This window comes from Emydura macquarii, unplaced genomic scaffold (genome assembly GCF_026122565.2).
Source record: "Emydura macquarii macquarii isolate MOO-44397 ecotype Brisbane River unplaced genomic scaffold, CSIRO-AGI_Emac_v2 contig_1043, whole genome shotgun sequence".
Lineage (NCBI taxonomy): Eukaryota > Metazoa > Chordata > Testudines > Chelidae > Emydura > Emydura macquarii.
The window spans coordinates 19,693,275-19,706,299 of NW_027131180.1; the positions used below are offsets into that span (position 1 = coordinate 19,693,275).

General features: G+C 38.7%; 1 protein-coding gene across 4 annotated transcripts in view; it reads left to right on the top strand.

The window, feature by feature from the left end:
• ERG (ETS transcription factor ERG) overlaps positions 1-12,337 on the top strand; it is a 187,453-nt gene extending 175,116 nt beyond the window's left edge. For all 4 annotated transcript variants that reach the window (XM_067545246.1, XM_067545249.1, XM_067545248.1 and 1 more), the window contains 4 exons: positions 1,893-1,961; positions 3,370-3,426; positions 6,436-6,483; positions 10,414-12,337. In XM_067545246.1, coding sequence (XP_067401347.1) covers positions 1,893-1,961; positions 3,370-3,426; positions 6,436-6,483; positions 10,414-10,934 — 695 coding nt within the window. In that variant the 3' untranslated portion in view covers positions 10,935-12,337. The remainder of the gene's footprint in view (positions 1-1,892; positions 1,962-3,369; positions 3,427-6,435; positions 6,484-10,413) is intronic.
• The last annotated feature ends 688 nt before the right edge of the window (positions 12,338-13,025 follow it).

Sequence of the window (13,025 nt, forward strand, 5' to 3'; positions counted from 1 at the left end):
TCCATCAGCCCACAGTGATGGTAGTGCCAGTTATACCCTCAAGCCAAACAGACTAAATAAATTAAAGGCAATTTGGTTGTGAATTACACATTACACTTTGTTTCCATTCCATTTTCTTTCTAGTAGTGTCTGAAAATGGGCAGATGTACAAACCCCATACTCAGAGTCAAACTGGCTTCTGAACTGGTTCACTGCTTCCTACCTGACTTCATTTTTAAAGACTGTCAAACAACCTTTCTAAAAGAAAGTAAAAATACTATTAAGAATCTACTATCCATCCAAAGGAATCTATACTCCTGCCTTAATACAGCACTGATTTGGCAATAAGTATATTTTATTCCCTTTCTTGAGATCTCAAAGCAGGTCCAAAGTTAGTATATTGTATATACCATAGCTACTGGAGCAGAGCAAAAAGAGGCTTCACATGGCCCGGGCTAAGGTTTCAGTTAATGAAAGGAGAGGATGAGGGACCAATCAGCTACCTTCATCCCCAAGCTAGCCAATACGTGACTGGAGACTCTGAAGGCAATTTCTTCTCCCCCATTCAATGGGGCCTGTCTCAATCACCAGAAGCCCATCAACTTTCCCACCCACTGAGGCGATTGGGTGACATTGCACCCTGAGGGTTACAGACATGTGAGTTGTCATGTCATGTTAACTTGTAGGGTGTTTGAGTTTCTTTTACTAACTATTTGAAATGGTTTTTATGGGAGTAACAGTGGGAAATGCTCAAGGGTAAGCCAGCAGCTAATTGTTAGCCAAAAAGAGATGGGTTTTGTGAACAGTTCTGAAAAAGGAGAGTGAGGTTGCTAGGAGCACAAGAGGAGAAAGGCTGTACCAAGTGTAAGAGTAAAAGAACGAGCCATAGGTGGGAGAACAAAAGGCAAATGAAGGCAGCAGAATTAACAGAGTAATGGGCACATGCAAATGGAGAAGTAGGAGACCAGGGCAGAGTTGTAGGTATTGCAGAGATACAAAATATTTAGCACAGCTCCACTGGGTTCAAAGGATAACTGGACGAGCCATTGCCTCAGCTATGGAGCAAATCCTTCCAAACGCTCTGTGATTAATAAGAATAAATAATTTCTGTACTAAAAAATTATATAACATTAAATAAAAGAAAATGAAGTTTATCAAAAGCTTTAGTAGTTAGTGGTGGAACATCATAATAACAAAACAGAGCTATACTGTCCCCACTAATATCCCCACTGGATGTAACCATATGTAGGAAGAGGGAACTCTCTAGCCTTCCAAACTGGATTCCTCTAGAGGAGTGACAGCAACAGAATAACAAGTTACAAGACAGTAAAAAGACCAAAGTCTGTTTTCTTAAAACAACAAATGGTAGAAGGGTCTTTCATTTGACACTCTGGGATGGGAGATCTCACCCAAGTTACTAACACTTACTCCTGCCTCCAATCTCCATGGAACCTTGAACCTGCTCCAGTCAGCAAGTCTGTAGCAGGAGTTGTTCAAGTGCCTGCTCCGTCCCTTCCCCTACAGCCCAGTGAAAGTGTGTGAGGGGCGGGAGGGGGAGGGAGGTTAAAGGCAAGAGCAGAGCGGTGAAGAGTCTTGAAGGTGAGGACAATAAGTTTGAATGTGAGGTGGAAGGAGACAGGAAGCCAGAGAAGAGATATGGCCACAGCAGTAGGAGAGGGCGAAGACTTTTTTGCAGTGGCATGTTGAGTGGACCGCAGGGGAGCAAGGAAAGAGTCAGGTAGTTAGAGAGGCTGGGGTGCAGATGTCAGGATGAGAGATGACTGAAAGGACCAGGGCTTGGCAGTGGGGATCCTGCTCATTTCAGTAACCTTCCAATGCCCAATGATTTAGCCATTAAGAACGTGTCACACTTTATGCCATATATGCTTGAGACAATATAATTTTCTCTACAGATTTATCATATGAACAAGCCAGAAGGTCAGCATGGACAAGTCATAGTCACCCTGCTCCTCAATCAAAAGGTAAAGCACCTGCTTGTTTTCTAGCACGAGGGCCCAGTTCATGCCTGGTGTAACTCCTCTGGAAATGGAATTCAAACTTGAGCACCTATTTTATGGCTCACAATTCTGTATTTGGGTATTCAAACTATTATTTGGGTCTCTGAAACTGGTATTTTGGTATCTAAGAGCTGGTGTGAGAATTTAGATGAGAATTTGTGTGTCTTAATCTTAGGCACACAAATTTGAAAATTGGCCTACAGTAGGCCTCTTATTGACATTGCTCACTCGGGAAAAGAAAAAGTAACAAGAATTTGGATCAATTTCACATCCTTAGCTCTACCAATAAATCAAACAGAGATATAAAATATAAGCACTGTAGACTCTGCAGAAAAAATAGGTTAATACTTCTTCAGGTGCTGAAATGTTTTAAAAGTGACTGAGTATTCCTTCCAGGGCTTGTTCTTCTTTAAGGTTTTGGGTCCCATTTTCTCTTCTATGACTGCATGCAGAGAGGAGTCCCTGCCCAAGGAAGGGCGAGTTCTGCATGGTCAGCTTCCCCTCCCACTCCCAGGAAGCTCCTTCATAGGGACTATCTGGGATTCTAGCTCCACAAAGTTGGAGGGAGCAGGCCAGGGCTGGGTTCTTCTGGATTTGCCCTACCCCATCCTGCAGGAGAACACAGTGCCAAGCCCCTTATCTCCAGTGGATGCCATGAGATCCACAGGAAAAAGGGCTTAAACCACTAGCTTCTTGTACTGGGGGAGAGGGAAACCACACACACACACTCCTCCTCTACCACATTGGAAGAATTCAGAGGAAGCACTGTCTTTAAATCCTTAGAACTCATAGATTTTCTTTTCCCCTGCATGGGGAAGGAAGAACAGAGCCCGTTCTTTGCAAGTTATACAGCATATTCTCCCTCCAAAAAGTAACTTTACACATATGTTATTTGGGAGAAATTAATTGTTTCTTTTTCACATACATCAGTATCTCTGATAGGAACCAACAGAAATATGTATTATTGGGAAAGATATGATAGTAACAGAACTTGCCTTAAGCTGAAGACTTTCTTCTTTAGAATTTCTGATATTTAATGCTTTCTTGGCAGATAAGCCCAATAAATGTGTCAATATTATGCAACATGTAATTATCATAACAATTACGTCCTTCCAGGAGAGCCCAAACCTGCTCTTATTGACGTCACAGGCATGTTTGCATCCCTTTTAATGGGAGCCTGATCAGGACAGATCAGTTAAATATATCAGAGCAAATTTCATAGTTGACATCACCAGGTACTGAGCTGTTGAAGTCCAGTGAGCTATCTCTACTTATGCTTATGCCAGTGATGCCCAACCGATGTAAGATAGTTTTGGTGACTGATTTTCAAACTAGAAAAAACAGATAAATGTATCAATTTTTGTATTTTCAGCTTCTCAGCCATCATCCTCAACAGTGCCCAAAACAGAAGACCAGCGACCTCAGTTAGGTGTGTGTATCTTTATTTAAGTTAAACCTGGGTTAAATGGAGTATATTAAATGTCATTTGAAGTACACTTTAGTCTGTCAATAAATAGCCCATTGCAAGAGCAGATGCAAGCAATTAGCAGCGACCCCTCATAGTGGCTGGGCTCACTGTGTGTGTCCTGCATGGTGGCTGAATTGTGTGTTCATGACTTGTGTGTACAGATGACTCTTAAACTGAGACCCCCGTGATCTGCAAATCAAAGATTCAAGAATACAAATTAGCAATTTGTTGGGAAAATGGATGTGGTGGAGCCCCAAGTTGCCAACATGGAGTCACAGCTCGTCGTGACTTGCTTTTATTAGTTCTTACAAGGTCTCGGTGCCTTTGAGGGGATCAATGAGCTATTAAGCAAAGCACGCATATTCAGTTCAAGTATGAAAAGGTGGAATTTAAGGATCTCGAAGGATTCTGTTCATAATAGTTGGTTGGTGTACTAGCATCAGAAGAATGTACAGAAATGAAGATTTCAGTATCTAGGAGAAATATATATGAAAGTGGAATTCCTCACACAATCCTACTAGAGACTGAAGTCCTGGACTCCTGAAATACAGGGCTGAAAGCTGGAAGGATTTCCAGTCAGTTGGGTAACCATAAGGAGAAAGTATCAGTTTTATCAGTTTATGTTCAAGTAATTTTGAAAGCCGGAAGGGTTTTGTGACTGCAAAAGCTATATTTAGTTCATTATGTGGGACAGAAAATCATAGTATTAAATTTGATAGTCCCTTGAATGGGAAAGTACATCAGAAATTCTGAGTCAGTAAAGGCTTTTACTAATAGCAAAATGGTAGAAATGAATGATGAAGTATACCTGCAGGATACTCTGGATTCAGATGGACTCCGATTCTGTGTTTTTTAAATGGACTTTTCATTATTCTTGATTATATTATAGCTAAATAAGAACATGTTCATGACTGCATCACACTAGTTTGAACCGTTTATATGTGTGTGATGTGGGAGGTATTATATCGCTGTTTGTCAAAATAGCATTTCTTAGTTTTATGTAATCTGGTCTCCCAAGGCTTTCAAGAAATGTATTGATAATTTATGTCAGTCTTGGAGAACATTTAATTGGTTTGTGTGAGCTGTGATTACTATTTTACATTTTATAAAGAGTGCAACCTGAGAATTCCTTTGGCTGTAAAACTGGCAGCCAATTGAAAGCAGCTGTCAAGAGGTCACAGAACTCATGAGCACAGTTGCCTTGAGAGGGACTTGAAGCTGTGCTACTGCCCTCTAGTTTTAGCTTTGGTATTTGTGGAACAGTAGCCCTTTTCCGTTTGTTTTTTGATTTGAGCTAGGATTTTCAAAGGAGCCTAAAGGAATTCCATGCAAGATTCCATTGAAATGCTATGGGAGTTGGATGCCTAACTCCCTTAGGCTTCTTTGAAAATCCCAACCATGGGTGTTATATAGCATATTCCTTGATGGATCAAATTTTCATAGGAGACTCAACCCAACCTCCATTGCATGCATTTAGCTATGCACTTACAAAGCACTTACTGGATGCTATTTCTGTACATTATATGTACAAATTCCACTATTTGTTCATGCAAAAATAGTGCACAAAAATAAATTATATAGAACAAACCTGGTCACACAGAAATAGAGACCACATCCCTTTGGGGCAGGATCTGTCACTGTGTTATATGCAGCATGGGGCACAGGTCACCTGCAGGTTTTAATTAGTGTAAATGGTGCATTCTCTGTAACTTGTAGTTTTTAAACCATGATTTGAGGACTTCAGTAACTCAGCCAGAGGTTATGGGTCTATCACAGGAGTGGGTGGGTGAGGTTCTGTGGCGTGCAATGTGCAGGTAGTCAGACTAGATGATGATGGTCCCTTCTGGCCTTAAAGTCTATGAGTCTGTAAGTTTGTGCAATCACCACCGCAGTACATATAATGAATAATAATAATAATAATAATTTTTAAATAAAGCTCCTTGAATATATTATATTGGAAGCTTTAGACCAAATTTCCATCACCGTAAGTCTGTGTGCGCACACTTATTTATGCACTCATTTACAAGCACCAAAAGGTAATAGTATGCTCCTTGTAATTACTCCCTTGCATACACAATTGTGCAATTCAGCACTTATTTTTAGAAAAAGTGAAAGAATCATCTGATGGAGGAGGGAGGTGTCAATTTCTTCAGTCTCCATTCTCCACTCCCATCAGGATCCCTTCCCACCACTCCTGTAACCATAAAAGGTTTCCACTCTCAGCACCCTCTAATCTGCCCTTCATGTGAGCCTTGCTATTCCAGCTCCTCATATGATGATTTCTACCAAAGTAAATCTCTTTATTGTTACAGTTGCCACACACAGTTCTTTTGCCAAAGAGGGAATGACCTAGACAGGGCTTAAAATATGGAAGGATGGGAGGGGGGCAACTTCTCCTTTTCTGCTAAAACTAGAAGGGCACTCACCCTCCTCTCCTTGGTTTGGCTAAGCAGCGCTCCCTCAACAGCTCTTCCTTCCTCTTGGCTGATGCCTTCCTGTTTCAATGTACTTTAACCCCTGGACTTGGGCAGGGAGATCTCATGGGATACCACAGAGTTTGCAGGTCCTTAGGATGGACCAAGCATTTCTGTATGTATCCATGGCAATTACGTCTGCAAAGAGGTGTGTGTGAATATTTGTGTGCACTCAATTCAGGACATGTTTTGAAAATCTGGTCCTCTGTTTTGCCATTTAAAACTTATTCTAAAAACACTTTTCATTAAAATTAACTGAGAACACAAAATAATTTTCTTAACTAAATTGATTATCATTTTAAAACAAAACTGGGTGATAATTTCACTTTGTTTTTAATATTACTTTTGTTGGCAAGCAAATACAGAATAATGAAACTCATTAACAAGACTCTGAAGTAGGGTTTCTTGACTCTTTTGTAATAACACCTGAATTTCAAAAAATGATTTCATGTAATTACAACATTTTAATTTGTTTCTTTGGTCCATATTTGTGTAGATCCTTACCAGATTCTTGGACCAACCAGCAGCCGTCTTGCAAATCCAGGTGAGAAGGAGTTTTGCTGCCTAAGGGATGATTTTTCTTCGATTTTCACATTTTATCTGTATCACTTGTTACAGACTGAAGGCCAGATTCAGCAATGCAGTGAGCATTCTCAGCTCCCATTGAAATCAATAGACGTTAATCAATGGAAGCTAATGGCACCCAGTGGATTGCCAGATTGGTAATTCCATGAATAGTCTTAGTGAATTCAAAGAGGGTCAGTACTAGGCATATGCAGTACTTAAACCTTATTTTGAGGGCTTATGTGGGATTTAAGCAGTGCATCGGACTTGCAGTGGTCCATTACACAAGATTGAATTTCATCCAAAGAGAACAAGCCAAGCAAGATTAGTCCCATTATTAGATTAGAAAGGAAGAGAGGGTTGTAAATATTTGGCCAGTGTGTAACATGACAGATTTTTCCAGTGACGTAGGCCCTGCCCACATAGTCAAACTGCGTTTTCCATTAATAGAAATATACTTAATCCATTAAAAATGCTATCCATAATATTAAATAATGGTGGATAATTTCATTCATATGTTCTAAACATGGGGCCAGATCCTCAACTAGTGAAACTTGACATCCAGTTTACCATCACTGAGGATCTGGCCCTGGATGTCCTCAGCTATGAAAATACTAGTTTTGAGTAGTTCATATCATAATTAAAATCTCTAAAGTGAGCATTTCTTTTTGACACAGATTTTATTTATTTGCAGAAATGATGCCACGTACTTGACTAGACAAATATAAGAGACTTTTAAACAAACAACTTTATTAATTGACAAGCAGTAAATAGGAGCAAATGGGACAGCAGAAACCCCTCTGGAAAGAAACAACAGGGTTAGACGTCTCAAAAGACATTCTCCCACTTGAAAAAAGCAGGCTGTAGTTCCAAGAAAACTCAGAAGATTTTGTTTAAATATGGCATTCCATCCAGGAATATCTTATTGAACACAATCTGAACTATGGCCTATAATATTAAAGGGTGGGGGCAGAAGGAAGGAGGAGAAGGTGAGGGACCTTCCTGGTTATTGATAATCTATGGATAAAACTGATTTAATTGTTAATCTGAATCCATTGTAGAGAGTCTGGTTTTACCACAATAAAACAGACATCAGAATCTGTTCGAATAGCCTGGCAATGTATGTGCCATATACTGTTACCCCTTCTTTCACAGCCAAAGAATAGAATGCTCCTGTCTCTCTATTACCTTTTCCTATTGTTACTAATATTTCTTTCTATAGAATAATTGAATTATGATGATATTCTTGTGACCTGTGTAGGTTAGGAGTATTTCAACACCAAATGCTGTTTTTCCCTTTCATTTAGCTGTGTTATATAGTTACATCAAATAAAGTTATAGTTTAGTTTGCATTTTAAAATAAAGATTTTTGTATTTCATAAAAAAACAGATAAGAATTACTGCTGTAATTTTCAAGAGGCCTAAGGGAGTTAGGTGTCCAAATCCCATTAAAATTCATTGGAAGCTGGGCATCCAACTCCCTTAAACTCCTTTGTAAATCCCAGCATAGTACATATAGCATCATCTGGCTTTTTCCTAGGCTTGTGCCTATGGCATTGTGAAAATAGCTAATGTGATATGCCCTGGATAGAGATACATGTTAACATTTGGGGAAAACCACGGGTATGGAATTTCTACAAACTATTATTCCTGCACTTTAACAAGTTTTGTGTATTTATAAAATGGTGGAATTACTCTCTCATTAAAAGGAAATTGACAGAAACCATTTATTTTCATATGACTATATATTACATTTGGAAGGCAAGTGTTTATATTAAAACATATGTTGGATTGTTTATTCAGAAATTTGTGTTTTGTCCAGTGCTGGACTGTTTATTGATTTTCAAACTCTAATCCTCTAGTTATATTTCATGTACTAAAAGTGCATGCTTTGCTCATACCATGGATTCTTTTGTTTGTTTGTTTATTTAATCATGTTAATGGAACAGAAGAAATTCATTAAGAACAGTTTGAATAAATATCATTTAAAGGAATAAAAGTTTCAGTTGCGCTGAAGTATAAACTGCTAATATATTTCAGATGTGACTTTAGATTGACATGATAGTCCACCCATATAAACTTTCTAAAGAAATGCTCATTTATTAGACCCACATATCTGCTTTTAAAAAATCTAATTTTTGGACAGAAATATAGAGTACTTAGAAGTTAGCACCGAAAATCTGTTGGGCATATTCTGCTGACATTGCGACAGCAATATACAGAGCACCGAAAGCTGTTGCAGATTTAATATGCATAGTATCAGCACTGCTTAGTCATAAAATACTACTTTTTTTACATGAATATCAGTGGCAGGACCCATCTAATAATATTGCCAACAGTTTAAAAGGTTCATATTTTATTTTTCTAATGTTGTGTAAAGCCCTACTGCAAAGTTGTCAGTAGCACAAATTCTTTCTCTTTAAGATTTAATTTCAGAAAAGAGCGAAATGCCAGTGTTTGGAATCTCAACTTCAGCAGTCATTTTCACTACAGTTTGACAGAGAACAATTACAAGAACTCACTTTATAGACCTTTTCATTGTTTTCTCAAATGCTGTTCAATGCAATCACAGTGTGTAACAGCAATCTAATTAATGAGTTTCCATTCTGCCTTTCCCTAAATATTGGAAATGGGTGATATGGTTTGGAAAAGATACAGCTTTCTCTAAACGTCTCCATTTTGTGTAGGTTTATTCCATAGTGGAGAAAATTTTGTTGTAAAATAATATTGTGGGAACAAGAAAATTATTATGCAAGTGAAAGCTGTTTCTCCTGATCTTTAGAGATTAGTTTCCTATATCTGTGTTGTATTATTTCGCCATCAATTTTCCAAAGTAAATGACATGAGATAATTATTAAATATTCATTTAATGGCATTCTGCCTGTCAAAATAGGGAAAACAATAAATTATGTCCTCTGCTGTGCAGATTTCTTTTTCTCCCCCCCCCCCCCCCCCAAAAAAAAAAAAAAAAAAAAGAGAGAGAGAGAGAGAGACTAGTCAGACTGGGAGACGGGAGCAGAGTTTGAAATATTTCCTGATAGGGATCTGTGGTAAAAATGCACTTGGATGTCATATGTGAAACTCAGGAAGTGTTGATGTCCTAATGTTATTAGTCATAGAATCATAGAGTTTGAAAGGACCTCAGGAGGTCATCTAGTCCAACCCCCTGTTCAAAGCAGGACTAACCTCAGCTAAATAATCCCAGCGAAGGTTTTGTCAAGCCGCAGCTTAAAAACCTCTGAAGATGGAGATTCCACCACTTCTCTAGGTAACCCATTCCAGTGCTTCACCACCGTCCTAGTGAAAAACCTTTTCCTAATGTCCAACCTAGACCTCCCCCACTGCTACTTGAGACCATTGCTCCTTGTTCTGTCATCTGCCACCACTGAAAACAGCCTAGCTCCATTCTCCCTGGAACCTCCTTTCAGGAAGTTGAAGGCTGCTATCAAATCCCCCTCATTCTTCTCTTCTGCAGACTAAACAAGTCTAGTTCCCTCAGCATCTCCTCATAAGTCTTGTGCTCCAGCCCCTTAATCATTTTTGTTGCCCTCCGCTGGACTCTCTCCAATTTGTCCACATCCTTTTTGTAGTGGGGGGCCCAAAACTGGACACAATACTCCAAATGTAGCCTCACCAATGCCGAATAGAGGGGAATAATCACTTCCCTCAATCTGCTGGCAATATTCCTCCTAATGCAGCCCAATATGCTATTAGCCTTCTTGGCAACCAGGGCACATGGCTGACTCATATCCAGCTTTTTATCCACTGTAACCCCCAGGTCCTTTTCTGCAGAACTGCTGCCCAGCTCATCGGTCCCCAATCTGTAGCTGTGTATGGGATTCTTCCGTCCAAAGTGCAGGACTCTGGTTAGTTACTGGTTCTTAATCTGTATTTTATTTTTTCACCATAGGGAGTGGACAGATACAATTATGGCAGTTTCTGCTGGAACTCCTGTCTGATAGCTCCAATTCCAATTGCATCACCTGGGAGGGCACCAACGGAGAGTTCAAGATGACTGACCCTGATGAAGTAGCCCGGCGCTGGGGAGAAAGGAAAAGCAAACCCAACATGAACTATGACAAACTCAGTCGTGCACTCCGTTACTACTATGACAAAAATATTATGACTAAAGTCCATGGTAAGCGTTATGCCTACAAGTTTGACTTCCATGGAATTGCTCAGGCTCTCCAGCCTCATCCTCCAGAGTCATCCATGTATAAGTATCCAGCAGACCTACCCTACATGAGCCCCTACCATGCACACCCTCAGAAGATGAACTTTGTAGCTCCCCATCCTCCTGCTTTACCTGTAACTTCTTCCAGCTTTTTTGCTGCCCCAACTACATACTGGAATTCACCAACTGGAAGTATCTACCCTAATACTAGGCTTCCAGCCACCCATATGCCTTCTCACCTTGGCACCTACTACTAAGTGGGGGGGAAATAAGAGACACTTCTCCATGGAATACAGTACCCAATTGATTATGATGGAATATATTGGAGAACATGAATTAAAAATGCCTAAAGAGACATGAAAAGTTTGACTGGAGGAAAAAAATGTCAAAAAGACTCTTTGTAGTAGGGAAAGTATTCAAGAAGTATAAAGATGCTAAAATGTAATGTATATGGGCATCAAATCTGTGGACCAAACAACAAAAGACTGTTGTAGGTAAAAGCATGAAATGATAAAGACAACCTACAAAAGAAAGTGGTCTTAAAAAGTTGATAAGCTTCTGTGTAAAGTTTGATATCTTGCTAATGCAAACTGGGACTATACTACAGCAATATAAGGATAATTCTATAGTGACCTAACATACAGTATACGAATTCATTAAAAACAAAAACAAAAAACAAACCAAAAAAAACCAAACAACCCAACATACTTGTATTTAAAAAAATGAAAACATAAAAAAAAAAAAAAAAAAAGACTGGTTGAGTGTGGAAGCTGATTTGGAATACAATAGCATTGTTTTTGGTTAAACTCAAAATGCATTCTATTCATTGGAGAGGTATCAGCTATTTCAAACTGTGAAGACAACACAAGCTTTAAGATTCCTTGACAATATTACAGGAACCCTGAGCCAAACATTGGAATTGAGAATGTGCTGAAGGGCAAGAGTATGATTGTAGATCAAGGGCCTGCATCTGACACAGGAAGTAGAAAGGAGGAAGAGGAGGAGGAAGATGAGAATGGGGAAAAAAGAAACTTCTTTACCAGTAGATACTGAAGAGACTGAAAACTTGGTAGTGTTGGGACTATAAAGAATTACTTGTTTGGACTTGAGAAATATTTTGATCAGTATTATACCATTCCCAGTATTATAGAAGGAATAGACTTGATTTTTTTTTAAGTGGAGAAAGGGAAAAGTAGTAGAATTCAGAATATGCATCTCTTTAAAAAATGTAAAACTGGAATTTGTCTGATATTTAAAAGTAACATTTAGGACCTCATCATTATTAAGGGAGCTTGTTTTCTACTGGTTTAAAGTAAAAGACAACCCCCAACTGCCAAAATCAGATATCATATAAGTATTTTTGTTAAGCGGGCGCCAGTTTTTCTTTTTCGAGTCGCGAACGCTGTGCGTTTGTTAGAATGAAGTATACAAGTCAATGTTATTTTTTTTCCTTTTTATATAATAATTATATAACTTATGCATTTATACACTACGAGTTGATCTCGGCCAACCAAAGACACAGAAAAGGGACAATCAAAAATATTGTGGCCTTGAATTTTAACTCTGTATGCTTAATGTTTACATTATGAACTTCTTAGTATTTAGAATGCAGAATGTATGTAATAAAATAAGCTTGGCCTAGCATGGCAATTCAGATTTACACTGTAGTCTGTATTTGCATTTGTAGTGACCAAGATGCCTATTAGATCTTCTTCCTAAATGATTTAAATATTTTTAAATGTTCTGTTTTTAAATATTTTTTTGATTTGTGAATTTTAGCAATCATGGAAATGAAGGACAAATCCACATAGTTCTGTTAATACACCTGAATTCTGCACTACAGCACCCTTCCTGTTCTTGTCCTGAGCTTCTCTTGAGCAAAGATTGCCAACAGTGCCAAATTTTTTATGGCTTTGTGGCCAGTAAAATGAAATCTAGAACTGGGGGAAGTTTGTGATCCAGAAATTCCTTGTCATCATCACATGACAAATCCCAGCCTACATCTTACTACTATACTGGAGTTTGTTGAACTATCATACACCTTTGCTATTAACACATACTGTATCCTTACTGGTAAATAAAATGAAAAATGAGTAACTTCATTATTCCTCACTTTAAAACTGAGCTCAGTTTGTCATTACAATCCATCTTTGGTGTTTACACTGGGCAGAATATTTTCTTTGTATCTAGATTCAGAATATTTCCACACTGTACAGAGGGGCCCAGATCCTTATCTGGTATATAATGACCTAACTCCATTTTGTACATCAACTGAGGAGCTGGCCTTGTCATTTATGAGTGGCTCTCCACAGCAGGCAGTATTTATTGTGGAGAATAAGTATAATTAA